Below are 22,125 nucleotides of genomic sequence, written 5' to 3'. Positions count from 1 at the left end.
CTGTCCAGGGTGTACCCCACCTCATGCCCCAAGTCTCCTGGGATAGGATGCAGACCCCCCGTGACCATGTATACAGGATAAAGCAGTATAGACGATGAGTGAGAGTGAGTAAGTGTAACCATTGAATTAAAAGGTGTGTCCTGAAGTTTTCCTGTAGTCCATTTTGTCAAATAAACCTAAATCAGTATACAGTTGTTATTTCACTTCGCTGTAATTTTTCACCACTAGCCATTGTAATAAAACAGCTTTACAGAAACCCATGTGTAGATTTGGATCCCCAAAAAGCAAACCAGGAACAAAAGCATGTAACCTTGAAGGGAACCAGACTCAAAAGGGAACTTCTCCTCCTTTGGGTGAAACTGGATGACACTGGAATGATTATAAATCAGTCCTGTATATAGGTGTAGAAGCTTAAAGTCAAACAGTACTAAGTGCGTGCTTCAGTAGGAAATTGTGAATACGCTTGTAAGTGCATGCAGCAATTATAACCTTACAGTGTAAAATACGTCATACTTTCTGATTTACTGTTGCAGGTTTTGAACTGTGGTACTTAGTTTTTATGTTTTCTGTCTTTCCATGTGTTTTAGAGAGCCAAATCCAAGATGGCAGCCTGCTCCCGGCTCCAAGGCTGCAATGTTGGTCAAAGTGAACAGCACCGGCAGGAACCAGCACATCACCCCTGCTAGTCCTCGCCCTGTTTTTAATATCACTCAGTCCACCAGCAGCACCCCCTCCCCTAACCCCACACTCCCCAACAGAACTGCCTCCTTTGGCAAGATGGACCCCAAGCAGTCCTTTCATCTCCTCAAGAAGTCCGACAGTGGCAACTTCAGCATGGTGATGCCCAGCTCTGGCGTCCCTTCATCTGCGAAGGTGGTCCGCCCATCTTCCCCTCAGTATGCCGCCACACCCCCTGTGCCAATCTACGATGAGCCTCCAGCTTCGGATCCACCGATTTACGATGAACCACCAGCCGACATGGAGGTGGAAGGGGCTGACTACCCGACCCACGACCCATATAGACCTACACACAGCATGCCTCGATTGGCTCCACCCACTAAACTTCTCCCGTTCCCGCAAGTGAAGCACAAGCGCCATCCCTCGGCAGGCGAGTACAGTGCAGCTGGGCGTGAATGCATCAAGCACATGGTGAACGTGGACCTCCAGGCGGGAGAAAGCCCAAAAGAGGAGGCTTCAGTGGAGAAAAAGCAGCCGTGGCACAGCCGTCAGAGCAGCCTGGCATCTCAGGAGTATCCACCCCCCTCCGCTGTCACCTACCAGGACTCGGGCTACTCGACAGGGCCCTCGCCGAGTCTGCGCAGGAGAACCCGCAGAAGGGTAGTGCCAGGGCACGGGGCGGGGAGTGGCAGTGATCTCAATGACAAGCTCATGGCTGAGATGAAAGTGGCGTTAATGAGCTCCGAAGGTTCGCTGAAGAGCACAACACTGCCTGGTCCAAATTCAGGCTCAGGGGAGGACGTGATGGGCAGCGAGCGTTCACTGTACAGCAGACACGGAGATGCGGCAATGATGTCACAGGAGGGGTTAGCAGGAGGGCAGAAGAGGACGTACGAGAAGGTGGATTCGTTGGAGAAGAGTGAAGCATCTCATACTAGTCTGTCTTCTCCAGAGCCGCCTGCATCACCCTCACAGGTAGAATATTGACGAGTTTCAGTTCATACTGAAACCTATACTCTGGTTTATTTATTGTGTGTAAGTTTACATGGTTTCCACAATCCCCTATAACAGATCAGAGTGGGATGAAATAATTTCTCTTGCACTTAGTAACAGATCACAGTGTTATGCTAAAGTGATCCAATTCTTTAGGCGAAAAAATTCATAAACATTAGCTCGGTTTTCTTCTTGCTGCACTCCTTGCTAATATTCTTGGCATCCATGTTTTCTACTACGTTTTCTACTAGTGCAGAATTTAAGTTCTTAAGATGAAAATTTGCAAGGCAGGGCGTCTATATGCTGAGGTACCATGGTAGTTAAGGTGTGCTACTGGAAGGTTCAAAAAAGCTATATTTTTTCATGCAAAAACAAGTCTTGTTCTTGACAATCACTCTAGTTATGATGAATAGAGATTCCCAGATACATTCAGTAGTATTCCTTTAATGCTCTTACTTTCACTCCTTCTGTCTATCCTGCCTTTTCTTTTGTCTCAGTTTGGGCCGTAGTCACAGCATTTCTCAGTTGCTTTGTTGGAATTGAAAAGCAAAACATCGGTCTACATCCGCTCGCCGTGGAAACAATACAGTAGTGAGGCACTAAGAGCTTCCTGTCTCAGAGGGAGCAAGTGTTCCAGTGTTCCATTCCAGAACAAGCGTGTGTGTGTGTGCGTGTGTGTGTGTGTGTGTGTGTGTCCACAAGGATAGGAATATCTAACAGTTTGTAGGGGACTTTGGGCTGGTTACTGTTTTTTTTTGTTTGTTTTTTTAGATAATTTTTAGATAAAAATTACAGCATTTATAAAAAAAACAAAAACACACATAAAGACGTTTTGGCTACTGAAATGTAAGTGAGTATTAGTAGTAATTAAGAGTCATTTTTATTATTAATTATATGATTTCCTTATTCGCATGACAAACTAGGTGTGTTAAAATTTCATGGATTGCTTTTAGTGCAAGTGCTTATTTCAGTTCAATTTTTTTATTTAGCTGTTGTTGTCAATTATTTCGGAAATCAGAGAGTATAAATGAATGATGATGATGATGATGAGTAATAAAGAGAGGGGTAAGGATAGAGTCAGCCTGGGACATTTTATCACTCAGTCAGGTGGAGAGAGAGAGAGAGAGAGATGAGAATGAAAGCAGATTCCTTTTATTATAATAAAATACGTACGAAATGAGGTGATACTTTTTAAATAACACAACATCTTACGCATTTTGTTTCATCTTGTACCACAGGACTATCTCAATTATTAATGTATTTGTGTTTAATAAAGAATGAGACGTTGCACATTTTATCCATTTGTAGATGTGTTTGATGTTAAGCTACTTCCTCTTGTTACCTGTATCAGTCCTAAAGAGTAGTGATTAATTGTTACAAACTGTAGACTGTTTCGTAAAGCACTCAACAACATATCAACAACTGCACACTTTTTTAGTCGTTGCTATAGAAACAACAGCGTCTTACAATAAGCGTGTTAACATAAGTTGTGCAGCCAGCACTATTATTAGAGCTGCTGTTATATAAAGAAATAATTAACACAGATTAACCTCAGACTAAATAAACTTCCTCTGTGTCTTTGTCTTTCTCTGTTACCTCTGTCATAGTAGGTGCCTTGGTCTGCTTCCAAAAGTATTTTTATTGCAAATGTGAAACGTGTAGAACATCCCTGTGGAACGGTAGGGAAAAAACGTGAGCGCCACCTTCACCTACTGCAGTGCTTTGTTTTTGCAGACAATAGGGGTTTGTGTGTGTGTGTCAAGATATGTTAGATGAATTTGTATTTTTAAAGATTGCTTTCCGAGTGACCTCATAACTGGAACAGTTAACCTGCCTCAGCCCGTGTGTTACGAAGTTTGCATGTTCTCCCCGTGCTTGGTGGATTTCCTCCTACAGTCTATAAGACATACATGTAAGTTGATTGGTTAGTGTGTGTGTGTTGTTTTTTTTTTTTAATTGCCCGTAGTGTATGAGTGGGTGTGTGAGTGCGTCCTGCAATGGGCTGAAATCCAGTTCAGGTGTACCTTTGCCTTAAGCATCCTGAGATTGTCTCCTCCCCCAACCCCCACAACCCTACACATGATAAGCAATTTGTGTGCACACAGGCTGTGTCAAAAAGGAATCATCATTTGGTGTCTGGAGTCGTAGGGAGTGAAACAGATGCCTGGAGGGATTTTAGCCAACAGGCTGAAGGGTCCGAGCAGAAAAGTGACCCATGACTGATTGAACAGGACAGCGTGGAAAAGAAAAAAAGCTGGTATTGTTAGCGTAATTTAGAAGAAGGTCACAAATCAGGCTAGGATACCAACCTTGACTTTTCTGTGGTAATATAAATCTTTAAGCACGGATGAAGAAAATGAGGTAAAGCAGTCAAGACAGAGGGTGGAGCGGTCAGGAAAGACGTGACTGTAATGTGGGCAGAACGACTGGATCTCGAACTTAATCTCTGTGTTAGCGATCTGCTCTTATGGCTCACTGCTCCACAATTCCACATGCTTCATTTACCATTAAATCAACCATAGTGCATGCTCTCTCTCTCTCTCTCTCTCTCTCTCTCTCTCTCTCCCTCCCTCTCTCGCTCTCTCTCTCGCTCTCTTTCTCTCTCTCTTTCTCTCGGTCTTATGAAACCTTAACCATTTAACTAGGCAGCATAAATCACATATGCGAAGTTTGGAAAATCCCACCTCAAAAGGGAAGTTGACAGATGGCACTACATGGCAAATTCATCTAAGCAATTATTTTTAATAATAATATGCATAATTTATCATGTGGCTATGATCGCTGTCACATGTGGCTATGAAGCCTGTGGTCATCTGATGGTAATTCTTTAGCCGCAATGATCCTTATGAGACCTCAGTGTGCCTCTCTGATGAAAGGGTGGGCTGGTGGTTCAGTGATGTCACATTCGGTACCTTCTTCTTTTAGCCACTCTTTTACACTCGGCTTAATAACATATGTTTTAAAGAGATATGCTCTGATTTGTAAAGCAAAGAACATGATATCAAGAACCGTATGTAGTAAATAGATTATGATTGGCGTCGTGTAATGAGGTGAGTACCGAACAGAGGGATTGGAGGGACTGAGAGCAGACAGAGTGGTTGAGAAGAAAAGGAAGGCTGAAAGAGTTTCATCTTCTAAACGAATTTCCATCAGAACGAATTTGGGTTCCCTATTTTGGGAAGCAAGTGCAGTTTGTGCAGATGTTTCCAGGCATTCGATCCTGTTCTGGTTACGGAGAAATGAGTAAGCGTATCACATGCCACACACACAGCAAACACACACACATTTGTCTTGCTATCCTTGCAAGGACCTGTCACTGACATCCGTATTTGCCGTTACCTTAACCTCAGTAACCAAATTGTTCAAAGAAAAGCTGCAGATTTTGTTCAAATAGCAGCAAGAGAAGTCAACATATCAATCATCTATATTTCCTGCCACAGATGTTTAGTTGACGCAGCTGGTTTGGTTTGTTAAATATCTTTGAGAACTCATGTGTCCCTGACATTCAGAATGACTTCTTGTTCTTCCATCACTTAGGCAGGAACACTGGAATCCAAGAGCCAGCCTGAGTTCCGCTCCAAAAGCGGAAAAGACCACGACGATGACGGGCCACGTCACGGCGCCACTTCCGTCTCCTCGCTGCCTGCGCTCCAGGCGCATGCCCCTGCCCCTAGTTCCACCTACCAGTACCCATACTCTACCCTGTGCAAACCCCCAGTTGACACAGATATAGAAGCATGGGCCACCAAAAACCTGAACCAGCACACGCGAGGCCTGCTGCGCCGACGCATCTCTATCGCCAACATGCTGTCATGGAGCAATGCCTCCATCAGGAAGCCCATGCTGATCACGAGCGACCGTGCCATCAAAAAAGAAGCTTGTGAAATGTTCAAGTTGGTCCAAACTTACATGGGTGATCGTCAAGTGACACGCCTAGACCGTCGCCATGTCGCCCTTCATGTAGTGACCAAGTGCTGGAGCATGCAAGGCCTGAGGGACGAGCTGTATGTCCAGCTGATCCGCCAGACCACGGACAACCTGAACCTCAGCAGCCTCTGCGCTGGCTGGGAGCTCATGGCCATCAGCCTGGCCTTCTTCTCTCCATCACCCAAGTTCAGACGCTATCTTGAGGGCTACATTCAGAGATACCTGGAGCCCAGTAATGACAAGAAGAGTAAGTATTGAAGAGTAAAGTATTTATTATAAACATAAACTCAGTGTGAAGGAAAATGTGGATGTGGGTTTTAAACCCTTTCGAGAAGTGCGAGCAATCATTAACATGTACACACTGTATAAAGTCATTAGCTCTATTTGCTTTTGAAGTGCACACAACAGGTAGCTAATGCATTTGTTTTTTTGTTTCCCGCATACACGCAGTATGTAGCTGATGCATTTGTATATTTCAGCTTCCAGTGTTTTACTGCCATTTTGTAAAACCAGCAGCAAATGTTGACGTTTCAGGTGCGCTTGTCTGGCTTAGGGCACTGCCTCGTACGCATCGAGAGTCAATGTTGAATTCTGTACTAAAATTAAGATGGCCTGGTGCCTGTTCAAACAGGATGCAATGCTGGGGAACGGGAGAAAAATAAAACACCAGGAATACTTGAGGTCATAGTTCAAAGGAACAAAGCATGATGCGTTTTTCACAGTGAACGTTAAAGGGTGTGTGGATATTTTGCAGATAAATGTATGAACATAAAAGTTTTTTTTTCTTTCCTTTTTGTTATCAGTATTGCAAAGGATTGTGGAACAACAGGACATAAAAAACAAGAAGAACTCGAAGTCCAGGAAGAAGAGGAAGCAGAACAATGAAGAAGAGGAAGAACAGGGTACATGTTAGTGAAGCATGGCACACACACAAGCACACACACACAACCATCGACAAACACGCGCAGAGATGATTCACTTTTATAGGTGGATTGCTGTGCTGTTTACGGTACAAGGTGTAGTTTAGCAAATGCATAGCGGTGTAACCTATTAAATGAAAGGATCAAATATTTGTATACAAGACCTGGGACTGTGTATCTTTCACATTTCCCTCCTTTTAACTTTCTGCCTATAATCAAGTCAAGTCGTGTGAAATAACAGAACAGTTATTGGAGTAAAAACTCCCTTTATTGATGCTAATGCACTTATCCCAGTGTCTTACTGGTGCTTAAATACTATCAAGGAAGAAAGTTTTTTCAGTACACCAGAGCCATGATTAGACTGCATGCTTCACATCTGAAACACTGGCCTCCCAGGAAATCCTTTAATATGTCCCTAAACATATGTAGAAATGCCTTGGAGTGAGGTCAGGACTGTGCGGGGATGAAGGCAATAACTCCCGGCCGAGTTCCTGTACTGTGCAAGTGGTGTTCGTGAATGACTGTGTGTACAGTTTCCACAGACAGATGCTTTTTTTTCTACAAGTTGGCGATAAGTTATCTGTTGATTTTCAAGAATCAGGCATTTCACTCGCTGAATGTTCAAATGTTCAAATATCTTATCACCGCACTGTGCTTGAGGGCAAATGTCCATTCGTTTTATGAATTTTGTAGTTATAAATACTAGGTTTTTGTGACCTGAAAGACCTGATTTCTTTTTGCATATATCTCAAGCAGAAGGTTTTACTTTTTAAATCTGCTTGCTTCTTAAACTGAAAAGCTAAAGAGCCAATTACCTTTTTTATTTGACATTATCATTACTCTCATGGACATTATGCCTTCTGCTACATTTGAAACCTAATGTACTTAAAGAATCTCAACATTTCTGCTCAACTATAAAGAACTTTTTCCTGTGGGAGAAGAGGTATCACTTCTATTAGCTGCTTACAGTATGTATGTACTGCTGTGTCTGCTTACCATGTATGATGGCACAGTGCCTTGATCTGATTACCAACTGAATTCATCAGACTTATGTCCAAGAAACAATTTGATGAAATTTGTACAATGTACTGAATGAGAAACTCACACTTCACCAGCAAGAAGCAAACTTGACTCCGCTTGTTATCCCGCATCATCTTTGCAGGCAAGAAATAATCACATTTCTACACTATTCTGGCTTAGTATGTTTATACGTTCTTAAAGTAGAGAAAGAAAAGTTTGCAATTTGGGTCAAAAGCAACTTTTTTTGGCTGTTTCCCAGAAATCAGGCAACTGACATCTGTTTTTCCAGTTTGTGGAAACTGTAAGAACGAAAATGTTCTGCTATTCTCATGGACGAAAATGACACAGTTCCTGATTTATTTAATCTGGGACTGTGATAATTATGTAAAAAAAAAGGATTGCAAAAATGAAATTGAAAACATTTAAAAGGAATTTGACCTTTACTTTGATGACCTTTAGATCTCATATTTTGCTCATGTTTTGCTGCTCACCATTTCCAGCACGCCTGTATAAGCGTGCACTAAACAAACTCCTGTCGCATGCGTGACTCATCAAAGTAGAAATCAAAGTACCGTGGAATCTTTTCACTTTGGCCAGAGGCCGTGCCGATACCCATGGAAAACTCCTCAATAAGTGGTTGTTAGTTAAACGCAGCTAATTTAAAAGTCATAGACGTTCCGATTCTAAATTAAATAAAAGCATGTTCTGTGTATGAGGAAATAAAAAAGTTGGAACTATTTGCCAGTTTTTAAGATCCAGAGATACATATGAGGATTTCAGCAGAGTGATGTTTTGACCGGTTGCAGATGATAATAATGATGAGCCAGTTCACACACATTAGAGAAGAAAAAAAAGCTTCCTTCCATGTTTCCTGGCTGTCTGTCAGTTTGTTTAAATATCTATACACACACACACACACATTTGCGCGCACGATTAGAGCTCAGTGCAGCGAGATAATCTCCAAGTCCCACGCTCTTTTGGTCCTCCTCCAAAGTGCTTAGAGAAAGTGAGAGATTAAGAAGGAGAGCAAAGAAAAGAGAGAGAGAGAAAAGGAAGACCCCGCTGGTTTGAGTGAAGACCTTTAACAAGATACGCAATAAAAACTGAGTAGGAAACAGATAAAAGAAGGTAGAGGGTATTTTAATCAGACCGTACCCTCTTTGTTTTTCCACCTGAGCCCACTTTCATCCAGTTTTTTTCTTCTTCTATGTCATTTCCCAGTTTCAAAGACTGTGACGCTAATAAAGCTTCCCGTTAAGCAGATAATAACTTGGCCGCACAGAGAGAAACAAATCATCTCACAGTAGGAACGTCTCAAGATGCAATGATCACACACACTCTCTTTCTTTCTTTCTTTCCCATGACGAGAAACGTGAGAGAATCTTTAGTTCGGTGGCGTGCAGATGTTACTCACCACTTCTACACACTCGCCTGCAGCTCAGCTGAGTATAATTAGCTGAGTCAGGATGAGTGTGCGTGTGTAAGTCATCCCGACCCTGCTCGTACAACATTATATTCAGAGGCTTTCGCGAGGTAAAGAACAACCACAGAGCCGCATGCAGCTGCGTCCAGGGATGCGTCAGAGTTGAGTCGTAAACCACAGCTTATAAATCAATGCACAGACTCATAGCTGATTAAAATTATATACTATATATATATATATATATATATATATATATATATATGTATTTTTTTTAATGAGATTGCCTTATCTTATGCTTATTAGCTAAGAGGATGATTGGATGGTGGATTTTTAAGCATGGTGATATTCGTTTTTTCGGGATTTAGGGTTTTTAGTTTTCCCGATTATAAATTAACTCAGTCCCCAGCCTGTATACAACGGTTTTCCACAAAAGGTCAATTCATTAGCGCAGCAGACACAATAGAGGAAGTGGGTGAGCTAAGGAGAAGGCATAGGCTTACCAGTGTGTTATTGTAATTGGGATTCGCCTCACAGGCATTTTCACCCTCTGAAAATTACAATCTGCTCCTTTAAACGCTCTTCTCTTAAAGCACAAAGGTTAGATTAGTCATAGTGGTGTGTGACAGGAGCTCTGGCTAACTCAGACCTCCTCTCTGGTCTCTTTAAGCCCTGCGACATTCTCCGAGTACATTGTCTCAATTGTAAAGTGTCTGCCTTTCCCCTCGGATTAGTTTTGTTTATTGGTCAAAGTTGCAGGATTTGGAAAACGGCTTAACACGAGCCGGGTGATTTGTTGCTACCCGGTCAGACTAGAAGTGTTTGAGCATGGATTAATGATCAAATATGCATGAATGTGAAGATAATACATAATGACCATTGAATAATTCATTCTACATATGATTAATTATTGCTCAAAGCTCATTCTTGTGCACATGTGTTTTTTAAGTTCATAGTCTAGATAACTTGTATGTAAATCGTATGTATGTTTTGTATGTATGTTTAGGCCGATTTTGCCCTAAAGGAAAAAATGTGGTGTCTTTAGTCCTTGACACAATCTTGTTATCTTATCAGTCTATATCGAAACAAATATATTCTGTTTCGGTATATAGACTTTACAAGACTATACAACCCTTAAACCTCAGCAGAGCTTTTTTTTAGATTCCAGTTCCTGACGTTCCATGCGACTTTAAGGTTCTTAATTTAAAGCTATAAGACACAATTAACCCCTTTACCTGAGATAGTACACGCCACGCCCTCTGGTGGCTGATCGATTTTAAGTCTAAAATGCCACCAAAGTTAAAAAGATTAAAAGCGAAAATTTTATATAACATTATATTAGTAATAGTACAGTCATGTGAAAAAATTAGGACACCCTTTGAAAGCATGTGGTTTTTTGTAACATTTTTAATAAATGGTTATTTCATCTCCGTTTCAACAATACAGAGAGATTAAAGTAATCCAACTAAACTGAAGAAAAGTCTTTTCAAGATCTTCTGTAAATGTCATTCTACAAAAATGCCTATTCTAACTGAGGAAAAAGATAGGACACCCTCACATGTATTCCCTCTTAAATTGGCTCAGATCTCACACAGGTATATCACACCAGGTGCACATAATTAGTAGATCGTTACTCTGCATGTTGAATGAGGCTTGCCCTATTTAAACCTCAGACATTTAGTTTGGTGTGCTCCTGACTGTTGAAGTGAGAGTGAGCACCATGGTGAGAACAAAAGAGCTGTCAGAGGACTTCAGAAAAAAGATTGTAGCAGCCTATGAGTCTGGGAAGGGATTTAAAAAGATCTCAAAAGATTTTGAAATCAGCCATTCCACTGTCCGGAAGATAGTCTACAAGTGGAGGGCTTTCAAAACAACTGCCAACATGCCCAGGACTGGTCGCCCCAGCAAGTTCACCCCAAGAGCAGACCGCAAGATGCTAAAAGAGGTCTCCAAAAACCCTAAAGTGTCATCTCGAGAACTACAGCAGGCTCTGACTACTGTTGATGTAGAAGTACATGCCTCTACAATCAGAAAGAGACTGTACAAGTTTAACTTGCATGGGAGGTGTGCAAGGAGGAAACCTTTGCTTTCCAAGAGAAACATCGAGGCCAGACTGACATTTGCCAGAGATAAAGTTGACAAAGACCAGGACTTCTGGAATAATGTTCTTTGGACAGATGAGTCCAAAATTGAATTATTTGGACACAACAGCAGAGGACATGTTTGGCGTAAACCAAACACAGCATTCCAAGAAAAGAACCTCATACCAACTGTGAAGCATGAAGGTGGAAGTGTCATGGTTTGGGGCTGCTTTGCTGCAGCAGGACCTGGTCAGCTCACCATCATAGAATCCACGATGAATTCTACTGTGTATCAGAAGGTGCTTGAAGAACATGTGAGACCATCAGTTAGAAAATTAAAGCTGAAGCGGAACTGGACCATGCAACATGACAATGACCCAAAACATACTAGTAAATCAACCAAAGATTGGCTGAAAAAGAAGAAATGGAGAGTCCTGGAATGGCCAAGTCAAAGTCCAGATTTGAATCCCATTGAGATGCTGTGGGGTGACTTGAAAAGGGCTGTACGCGCAAGAAACCCCTCAAACATCTCACAGCTGAAAAAGTTCTGCATTGAGGAGTGGGGTAAAATTTCCTCAGACCGATGTCGAAGACTGGTAGATGGCTACAAGAACCGTCTCACTGCAGTTATTTCAGCCAAAGGAGGTAACACTCGCTATTAGGGGCAAGGGTGTCCTATCTTTTTCCTCAGTTAGAATAGGCATTTTTGTAGAATGACATTTACAGAAGATCTTGAAAAGACTTTTCTTCAGTTTTCTTTGTTTAGTTGGATTACTTTAATCTATCTGTATTGTTGAAACGGAGATGAAATAACCATTTATTAAAAATGTTACAAAAAACCACATGCTTTCAAAGGGTGTCCTAATTTTTTCACATGACTGTATATCTAGTAAATAGTAATATAATAGTAAATACTTCAGCCTGTTCAGAGTTTACTGTTGACATGAAGTTGCTAAGCACACCATCACACTCAAGGATTAGGTAATTAAGGCTTTTTTTTTTTGTTTGTTTTTGAGGCACGGTAACATGTCATTTGTGTATTATGATGTGATGAGAGATTTGCACATAACGAGGATTTTAACTTCTTTGAATGCGGAGCAGCTGATTTTATAACTATTGGACATTTAAAAGAAAGAAAAGCAAAAACCTGTCTGTAGACCAAACCAGGATTGAGTTGTCAAGTCTCTAAGATAATGAAATGATAAAGAAGTGAAAGAGCGTAAAAAATATTTTCCGCATGGTCTGTACACACATGCACACATCTGTCTTCAATGTATCAACTCATCTTTTTAATAACTGGCTTGACAGGATAGAAAGATGGAAAGATAAAGACCTTTACTAAGGGAAAGTCTTTTGTTGCCAAAAAGTACTAGCGGGCAGCGCGGGCTTCAGGAAACCCGCAGGGCTGAATTGTTTCTCGTCGTGAGCTGTGTGCCAGAACTGAAGTCCTGTGAAAGTGGAGCAGATTTCAAGGGGTTTTGAATCATTGAGAGAGGGTTCATGCAGGGGCCTCTCACTGTGCCAGCGCGGAGGGCTGTTGTGTGGCAGCGGGTGGACGGGGCAGGGTCACGGGGGTTCTGAGAAAAAAAAAGGATGCTTTCCTTAATATGTTAAGCACTTCATTGAAAAGCTGAGATTCTTCACTTCTATAGGATTAAAGAAAAGCCATTACAGCATTGAGTATTGGTATGCAAAGCAGCCCATTGCTATATCTCCTTTCTTTTTTCTCCCTCTTCATCTCCTCACTCATCTCCTCCCACTTGGTCTGGCCTGAAGTACCGGTGTCAGTCGGCTGTTCTTTGTTTTTTCCCCAGGCGACTCACACAAGCAAAGGAGGATCAAGAGAAACAAAACAAGACAATAAAAATAGAGAGAAAGAGAAGGAAGGAGGCAGAGAAGGAGACGTGTTGGTGGGAAAACATGACCAGTACTTAATCAGGGATGAATAAAGGAAGTTTTATTTTATTTTTTTAAATTATGTAAACAAGAGGATGGTTATAAATGGGCAAATTAAAAAGAAATAGAAAGAGGAAGTAGATTTAAAAAGATGAGAGGAAACGAAAGTGGGAAAGAGAAACGTCAGTGGGTGTGAGATGGATCAGAAAAAAGCAGGTGCTTGTGAAATGTCTGACCCGTGTGCTGCTCGTGTTTTCACTGTCCTGATAACTGAAGACTCTCCGATGTAAAACATCAGCTAGAAAATTACCATGCTTTTTCTTTTTCTTTTTCTTTTCCTCCACCATTTTGGCTTCTAACCTTGCTAAGGGGGTTTAAACTGGCTCAGGTTACAAACTTGCCTTTGCAGGCTGTAACATATCTTAAGTGGCTTTGAATCATCCAGGGTGCACTGTAGGTGTGTGTGTGTGTTGTAGACTATAAAAAGCTGACCATTTGTTTCTTCAGCTCAGCCAGACGAGGTGCTTTGCCAGAGGTGTGAAGTCAGCCATGCTCAGACATCTTACCGGCAATGGGAAAAAACTTTTCTCTGCCCATTCTGTTTCTAGAAAACTTTTATATAATCTATCCTTCTTATTAATCTCTTGACAGTAGACACTGATACTGCTGATGTTTTCATTGTAGATCGTTTCTAACAGGCTCTTATTCTGTTTATCACATGCAAAAAAAATGCTCTTGTACCTCTTGGTAGCTGTTTCTATAAGCTTCAAGTCTTCATGTAAAGTTTACACAGTTGTTAACTTCAAGGAGAATTATTTGTTTGTAAAATGTGGTTGTTTAGATGAGGTCATCCCATCCCCTTTCTCCGTCAGCTTTAGAAAACCTCATCCTCTGTTTCGGGTTATCTTCTTCTTTTTCTTTATCTGCTTCTCCTTTTCTTTTCCCCTTTTCTTTCCGTTATTTTTGTTTCTGTGGTCCAGAGATCGTGCCATGCTTCAGATTTCTCGATTCTAGTCCACTAGGCAATAACATCCCACAGGATGTGAGGAAACACACCATATTAAAGCGGCTTGAACTCTTATCTGCCGTCCCGTGGTCTTAGTCAGTGTGCATTTAGCACTTGATCTTTTTCCTAAGGAATGCCACAAGCTGTGTTCAGTTCTCCGAGTATGTGAGAACAGGGTTCATAATACATTTTGTGAAATATAGTTACTGTATTTTATATCATCATCATCTTCTAACCTGCCCGAAATGTTACAGTTGTGGCCATGAGAGTTATTTTACTTCCAAACACCATCACTTCACTGCAATGTGTTCATAAAGTCGCTGGCGTCACACTTGCCCTCGATTCCCAAGTAGTACTGCAGTAATGACCGAAGAATTTGCATCTGTTTGACTTTGCGTGTTTGAACTTGCGTGTATTTGTATTGACATCTGCTTTTTTGGTTTACGCCATGTACAGTATATTTTTCTTAGCTTCGACAAATTTGGAGTGAAACGTCCTAAGTAACACTCAAGCTGTTTTTCATCTAAACCCTGAGCATGCGCTAGTGTAACTAAAATATACACAGGCAAGTTTAGCTTGACACAACTCATATTCCAACAAAAAAAATCTTATTAGCAAGGGACTGCAATACATTCCGTTTTTACAGGAACTCCCCATTGACCCTGTGGAAAGTTCAACACGATCTAAACTATTCTTAGCTTCGTGCATAATGCTGTATTTATTCAACTCTGTTGTTGATTATTTATCTGTTATTTGTGTCCTCCACAGGTCTGCCAATCAGCACTTACGCCAAATACTGCTACCGCAAGCTGCAGAAAGTTGCGGTGACCGGGGGTAAAAAGGTAGGAATGGCGTGCCTATTTGTTTATCTCATTTCAGTTTATCCTTCTGCCTTAACAATAATGAAGCTGGAAGGGCCTGCGGGCAAACCGAGCAGTTGATGATTGAAAGCTATCCACACACTTGGGGTAAACAGAATGGGCTTGATGAGCTATCTGAAAGGTCAGTGGTTTAAACAGGGTTTTCCGGAGAGAACAACCACAGGTTTATGGTGCTGCTGAGAGAAAAGAAGCTGTAATATGTTCAGGCTGGCCCCGAGCCTGCTGAAGTGTAACATAGTGTAACAGTGTCTAAGTGCCTACATGTGTTAGCAATCAGCCTTAAGAAAGCTTCATGAGAGCCACGCAGACTGGGGAAAGAGGGTTACAGTAACCCCAGAGCTTTACATCTTGCTCACACAAACACACACACACACACACAAATACACACACAGAGAAACAAAGCAGAGAGAGATGCAGTAGTTGGGTCACACCTCCTTCGCTGTCCTTTCCCCAGTCTCCACCCTGTAATCAGCCGTCCCACCACTGTCTCCACCGCCTCTCACTAAGGTGTTAAATTTAGCAGCGCACCACACAGCTGGTCGCTGGATGTTAGTGTGAAGTTGTGGTGCTAGTAAACGGCTGCTCGAGCACATCAAAGGCCTTTCCACTGCTCCATCATTGGCAAATATTTCTCTTTGAAAGTAAAATGATGTCGACATGTAAAAAGTCAAGAACGTTTTTAGAAAAAAATTAAACTAATTCAAGGATAAAAAAAAAAACACAAGCAAAGTGTGTTCCTGTCAACTTCATGTGACCAGTTTGTATAAGACGTTCAACAGGTTTTCAAAATGTGTGAGACTCACTCTTGTTCCTTGTCACTCCAAAGGGTCTAAGGAAACCTACCCTGGATGAGATTGATCACGGGAGGAACGCCATAGTGACGCCCTCGCTGTTCGGGAGCGCTCTGGAGGAGATTATGGAGAGGCAGAGCCAGCTGTTCCCTCACAGGAGGCTGCCCTGGGTGCAGGTGCAGCTATCTCAGTGCGTTCTGGCACTCGGTGGAGCCCAGACCGAGGGAATCTTCAGGTACGAGATGTGTATATATAGAAAGAAAGCTAATAGGGACATGAACATGCTGAAGACATAAACTGGCATGTTCATATCAAACAACAATTACCAACCACATTTTTCCTCCATGACGCACAAAGCCAGAGAAGCACACTTTTTTCTCTAATACTTGCCGCAGCAGAGGACGCTTGGATTAAAGCAGTATCTGACGTTGGAGCTCACAGACGTGATTGTAGTTACAATACAGGGAAAAGAAAGTGATACCGTCCTTTTCTCTTACAGAAGAATGCTATTATTCTCCCTGCCTGTGGCATCATAGAGACCCACCCTGGTATTCTCTCAGTGCTTTTCTGATTTAGGCATTCCTTAAAGTCAAAAAGTCAAATCCTTTCTCAGTGCAGAGCACACCTTTAACTAATGATGGTGTAAGACTGTTTGAAGAGACAGAGATGGATCATTTTTGTTATGAGGAGTGGAATGCAAACAGAAATGCATGGAGTTAAGGTGTGGCCTTTCTATCCAAAAGCATTTTTGATTATGCATAATTACGGACCTTGATTGCAACTATTTCTTGCAGCTAAATAAGCTGCTAGGTTGCATACATACATAGCAGTGTTTATTTTCTGCAGAAGGGCTGAGCCGAACATGTGACGGGATATATAGAGTTGCTTTTGTGTTACCGATGATGACAATAAAAGGTTCCAAAAACACTACTGAACCTTGAGGGAGGATAAGAGTTCATCATTCCTCCTTTTCAAAAATCTAGATAATTATAGCAGCCAAACAAGTGTGTGTGTGTGTGTGTGTGTCCTCCTCAAGCCTTGAAAACTAGCTTTCTGTTAAGTGTCATCTTCACAGATGCTTCGAAGCTCTGAGAAATCCCTGGTCATTGGGTGGTCCCTACAGGAGCTGTTTATCCAAACTGACCCCCATTTGTTAGACATTTGGCCAAAAGGCAAACAAAATGAAAGGGATTAATCACTAACACGGAACAGCCTTTCATTGAAGGCCAGCTGATGTGTGTTCGGAAAGAGAGCGCTTCGATACACCAAACTGCTAAACAGATGTAACGGCAGATTTATCCAGGGTCGTGACAGATATATGAGCGCATGAATTATATTAATGCTCTGTTTATCACACTGCGAGTGGTAGTGTGGGATCAGTTTTTCCTTTCATATGCCAATAATAAGTGCAGCACTGTGGATATGTTCCACCTCATGCTACAGTGTACATGTGGAGCTAAAAACGACAAACACATTCTTTCCATCGCTCTCTTTCCCTTTTTTAATGACCGTTTTTATGATGCTCGTCACCTGTGCGCGTCCTGTCAGGAAATCTGTCTCTCACCATTTGTTTGTCTGGTGTCTTCTATTTTTAATGCCCAGGTTTAAAGGGTTATTTGCTTCAGGGCCTGGGTGTTTTATTAATGCATCACTTGTTCCTGTGCACAGGACACACGCACAAACGCACATTCAAGGATTTTTCTTTTATGAAATGGAATTGAAGCATGTTCATGTGGGTTTGTCTTCAGATTCATCTAAATATAGCTTTCGTTGTTTGTACTCAGAGATCTTTTGTTAAATGAAAAATGTTCCATGATATGAAAAGTGCATGGACTAAATAACTGTGCAAACCACCCCTCATTGCTTCATGTTTTGCTTTTAGAGAGCCAGACTTGTATTTTAAATGTAGTTTTGAGTAATAGTTCTCCAGGCGTACTAAAGGATTTTATTATTATTATAATTTTTTTGCTTTTATTTTTGGCAAGTTTTTTGCTTTCATTCAGTTTCAGAGGAATGTTAGTGTTTTTTAAGCCACATAGTGACCTATGAATCATTCAAGCATAAAAAAAGCATTTCACTTAAGATATGAACCATGTGAGGTGTAGATGATGACAGATGATCAGGATTAGTCTACTAGTGATGCTGAATGGAACAGACGAGAGGGGAAATGAGGTTGCTGCTGAGGTTATTACATAAACAACCAATTTTTAAATCGTACCTTTAAGCACTTTGCAGCCTGTCGCTGTAAAAAATGTGTTGTATTTGTTAATTTCTTTAATTGAATCTATATTGTTTAATTCAATGTAATACAAAGAAATGAACTGTGACACACAATACTGTATATCCAACTGTACAACTAATAGACACATTGGGCATTTACCTGTGTGTACCAGCTGCACTAAAGTTCAGTTTACCTTATTAAGTAGTAGATTAAATTAATTTCATATAAAAGACCAGTCATTTTGGCAAATAAATATAATAACCAAATAAAATACCATTCCTTTTCATCTGTAGTGTTCTCCTCCACTACTAGAACAGGGTCACAGACATGACCTCACTCCGTTTTCTTTGATTAAAGGTTACATGTCTTAAACTTTAAAGATGTCTTGGAGGTCCTTAAAAAAGTGTGTGTGTGTGTGTGTGCGCGCGTGCATTATGAGACCTGCTCTGATCTAAATATCCAAAAATAACCTAAGTGAATGCTGCACACTAGCTGAGCTTTAAATGTAATGAGTGGTGCTGTGTGTGTTAATGTTGCAGAGTCCCAGGAGATATAGATGAAGTGAATGCCCTCAAATTACAGGTGGACCAGTGGAAAATTCCAGAAAACCTCTCTGACCCTAATGTCCCCGGTAATCGCAACATCATTAAAGTTTCCTGTGATCTAATGTAACCTGTTTCAAATATTTACATGGGACTGATGGACAAGGCTGTGGTTATTAACTATCTCTGTCTCACTCCCTCAGCATCACTGTTGAAGCTCTGGTACAGGGAGTTGGAGGAGCCGGTGATTCCACAGAGTTTCTATACGCAGTGTATCAGTCACTATGAGGACGCTGATGCGGCCATCAGTGTAGTCCAGGCTTTACCAGAGCTTAACAGACTGGTTCTGTGCTACTTCATCCATTTCTTACAGGTATCCCACACACACACTCTCAGACATGTACTTATTCACACTTATTCATCAATATGATACGTTGTTCTCTGAGGAGACAGCGTACACTTTTGGAGGAGTCTCCAGTGTCAGTGCTTTGCAATAGCTGTAAAGTTATAACGTCATGGAAAGGGATTTTCCAACACAATTTGTCCGGACAAAGGATTTTTTTTTTTTTAACACTTTCACTGTGACAAGAAAAGCTACATTTTTTTGTCTCATTACTTTAAGGGTCTATTAAGGGAGTGATTTAAGCTGCTTAATTAAGCTGCTCTAATGCAAGAACTAAAATGAAAGGAGCTAACAGACATCGCAGACATTCTCTAGCATTTAACATGACTAGAAACAAACAAAAAAGATACAGTGCTCATTTTTTAATGAATAATTTATAAAATGTGAAACTACCGATTGTATTTGTCGGTAGATCGCTGCCGTATTAAAACTCGTTAAGGGCAGATAATCCTATCCTTCAGCATTGTAGTGGCATCGTAGATCATTTTCTCAGCTGGACGGGCAAAAGTGCAAACCAGCTATTAACGTAGTTGGTGCTTTGCCACTTCATCCCCTGTGGACTTATTTATTAGACTTTCACACAAAATAATGTAATGTAATGTAGTCTTTACTCGAGCGCACTGCATTATTGCTGTAAAGTTCCAGGTAATAAAAAAAGTTACACATATTTCTTTCTAAATGGTGTGCACAGCCACTTCAGATCTCACAGGGTTTCAGTCCACTTTTTCAACAAAAGCAACTAACAATAAACAATAATAGAGGCTTTTCCTAATGTTGCTGTAATAAAGACTGATCAGATCTCTTAGTGAGTCAGGTATTATGTTAGTCCTTATCTTCAGATTATTAACGTAAAAATAGTTACACAAGTGACTTAAATGAAAAAAAAAATCTCTGAAAAGTTTTTCCCATATTTCCCTCAGGTTTTTGCACAGCCAGTGAATGTAAGTAAGACCAAGATGGATGTGAACAACCTGGCCATGGTGATGGCGCCCAATTGCCTGCGCTGCCAGTCGGACGACCCCCGCATCATATTCGAGAACACGCGCAAGGAAATGTCCTTTCTCCGCATCCTCATCGTGCATCTGGACACCAGCTTCATCAAGGACCTTGTGTGAATTTTACACCTATATCAGCGTGCCTCCCTGCAAATCCGCGTGTCCATGGGTGTCGCTTTCTTTACAGGGTTTGACCTGCGGCATTGTTGCGTGTTAACATGTCAGTGCTTTATAACTCTGAGAAAAGAATAAAAAAAGACGTTCTGGTGTCTTGAGGAAAGTGATGGAGAATCTCGTCCGCTTATTAAACGTCTTCGATAAACGCTCCAGATATGAATCACCAGCAAGTGACTCACTGATTCACTGAATAGCAGCATTCGTTGGAGGTGTTTCTGTCTGAATCGACCCCCGAGACATTTTGAGGAAATGCTCCGATGCCTTGTAGCAGAAAGAATGAATGGATTCGGAAGTAAACTCCAGCATATCTGCAGCAATCAGACTGTTAACATGTGAAACCAAAAGTGCAGGGATCTGTGACTCTTTGTGTTATTACTAATAACTCTTTCTTTTCAACAAGTTGGGTTCGGACATTATTTTTGGACAACTGCTATCTTTTTTGTCCAGTGGAGTTCTCTAATTTAATATGGTTTGAGTGTGTCGGATATTTAATAGATACTAATCTTTGTGCTAAGGAGTGTATGAGGCTCTCTTTTGGTCTTAGATGGTCTGCAAACTAAAAAAGATCTGTGTGTGTGTGTGTGTGTGTGTGTGTGAGTGTGTGTGTGAGTAAACTGCTTATGTTGACGTGTGTCTGGAAGACAAATCTGTTGGCTTCGTCCCGGCCTGCTGACTTTGAACCTGGTGCCTGTAGTCAACTGTGTGTGTGTGTGTGTGTGTGTGTGTGTGTGTGTGATGGCTTTCTGAAAGGTCATCCTTGTGTAATCAAAAGCTCAAGGCATGGAAGGTGCTTCGAAACCAACTCTCCTTTATCTCATCTCCTTCAAAGAAACGATGTGTTTGATGTAGCGCATTCTATTTTTTCTCCGTGGCGTGTGTCAGCAGAAAGGCACGCGGGTCTATTCACCGCATCCGAGCAGTCGAGATCGCACGCTTAGACGATATACAGTTTTTCGCTCCGGCAACTTCGGCAACCATTTACAGTCCTGACTCCGGGGAGTTGGGTTGTCTGGTAGTGGTGATTGGAGGCGACTGGGCTCGTGTTGAAAACGTTTTGTCACTCATGCATGAGCTTTCATCAGTTCTCAAACCCACGTCTTGAAGACTAAAACATGACTCCATCCGCGGACGACACGGATGACTGCAAAGCTTCACGGACATAATTTTTACTGTGTTATTTTTCCATAAGACGGGGCCGATTTCATATCTCAGATGTGCGGTTAAGGACGTAGCCAGGACCCAGGCTGTAGTATATTTAGCTCTTGTGGTCAGACTTTAGGGTTTAGCATCAGCATGGGAGCGTTTTGGCTTCTGATTTTGGAGCGAGACTTCAGGGTTTTTGACCGCATGTGTTTTTGCACACAGCACACCCTGACTTCTGTTTTTGTTAAAACGTGCACCCCAAAATAAGACGGTTCTATCAGACGAAAACAGTCAGGCACGATTAGCTGCTTGTTAAAACTCCATGCTGACATTTCCGCAACTATCTGTCTGGGTCCTGCTGCTCCACACTGTCAGATAGCTCACTTTACACAGCCGGAGTCATTTTTTCTAGTTTGTTTCTTTTCGTCGTTTGTTTCAATCCACGCAAAAACACGAGACCTGATCCGGTGGAGAACACAGTAATCCTGCTGATGCCTCTTGTAGTCCCATATCATTGTTTGTTTAGACATCAGATCCAAGAATTTTCCCACATGACTAATCAGCATGCCCACGCCACTGACTTCTCTCTCTTCTTCTGTAAATATGACTGTACGTCTCCGATTATGTTTTTACCAAACTTCTCCCTTTTCAAACAAACATTACTACATCCATGAAGCTATACTTACATCTCTCGTCCATTCAGAGATCTGTCATTTGTCATGTTTTTTTTAATCTAATATTTTTGACGATTATGTTGAATAGTGAACAGAACTGTAGCAGAAAACAGCCACATTACTCGCATGTGTGTGTGTTGTTGACCTCCACTATGCTCCTGTATTGCACTTACCCGCATGTCCTCTGCCTTTACGGCTCTCTCTGATCCTTGCAGGGACTAATGACCTCCGACTCGCATTGTAAATATATTTTTCTCCATGGCCTCTGATGGGGACAGCTAGAAAAAAAAGATGGATGGCAAACATTTAATTTCCATCGTTTCGAAAGAAAGAATAAAATTTATAAATTTGAATCAA

The 22,125-nt window shown here is 41.4% G+C and overlaps 1 protein-coding gene across 3 annotated transcripts in view; it reads left to right on the top strand.

The window, feature by feature from the left end:
• arhgap46b (Rho GTPase activating protein 46b) overlaps positions 1-22,125 on the top strand; it is a 76,424-nt gene extending 54,299 nt beyond the window's left edge. For 2 of the 3 annotated variants that reach the window (XM_053482376.1, XM_053482378.1), the window contains 8 exons: positions 588-1,653; positions 5,209-5,845; positions 6,402-6,506; positions 14,710-14,783; positions 15,649-15,848; positions 18,374-18,465; positions 18,580-18,749; positions 19,700-22,125. In XM_053482376.1, the coding sequence (XP_053338351.1) occupies positions 588-1,653; positions 5,209-5,845; positions 6,402-6,506; positions 14,710-14,783; positions 15,649-15,848; positions 18,374-18,465; positions 18,580-18,749; positions 19,700-19,894 (2,539 nt within the window). In that variant the 3' untranslated portion in view covers positions 19,895-22,125. The remainder of the gene's footprint in view (positions 1-587; positions 1,654-5,208; positions 5,846-6,401; positions 6,507-14,709; positions 14,784-15,648; positions 15,849-18,373; positions 18,466-18,579; positions 18,750-19,699) is intronic. The other variant, XM_053482377.1, reaches the window with a different exon arrangement.

Source organism: Clarias gariepinus, chromosome 22 (genome assembly GCF_024256425.1).
Source record: "Clarias gariepinus isolate MV-2021 ecotype Netherlands chromosome 22, CGAR_prim_01v2, whole genome shotgun sequence".
NCBI lineage: Eukaryota > Metazoa > Chordata > Actinopteri > Siluriformes > Clariidae > Clarias > Clarias gariepinus.
The sequence above is the reverse complement of the archived record's forward strand: the minus strand, read 5'-3'. Positions and strand labels throughout refer to the sequence as shown.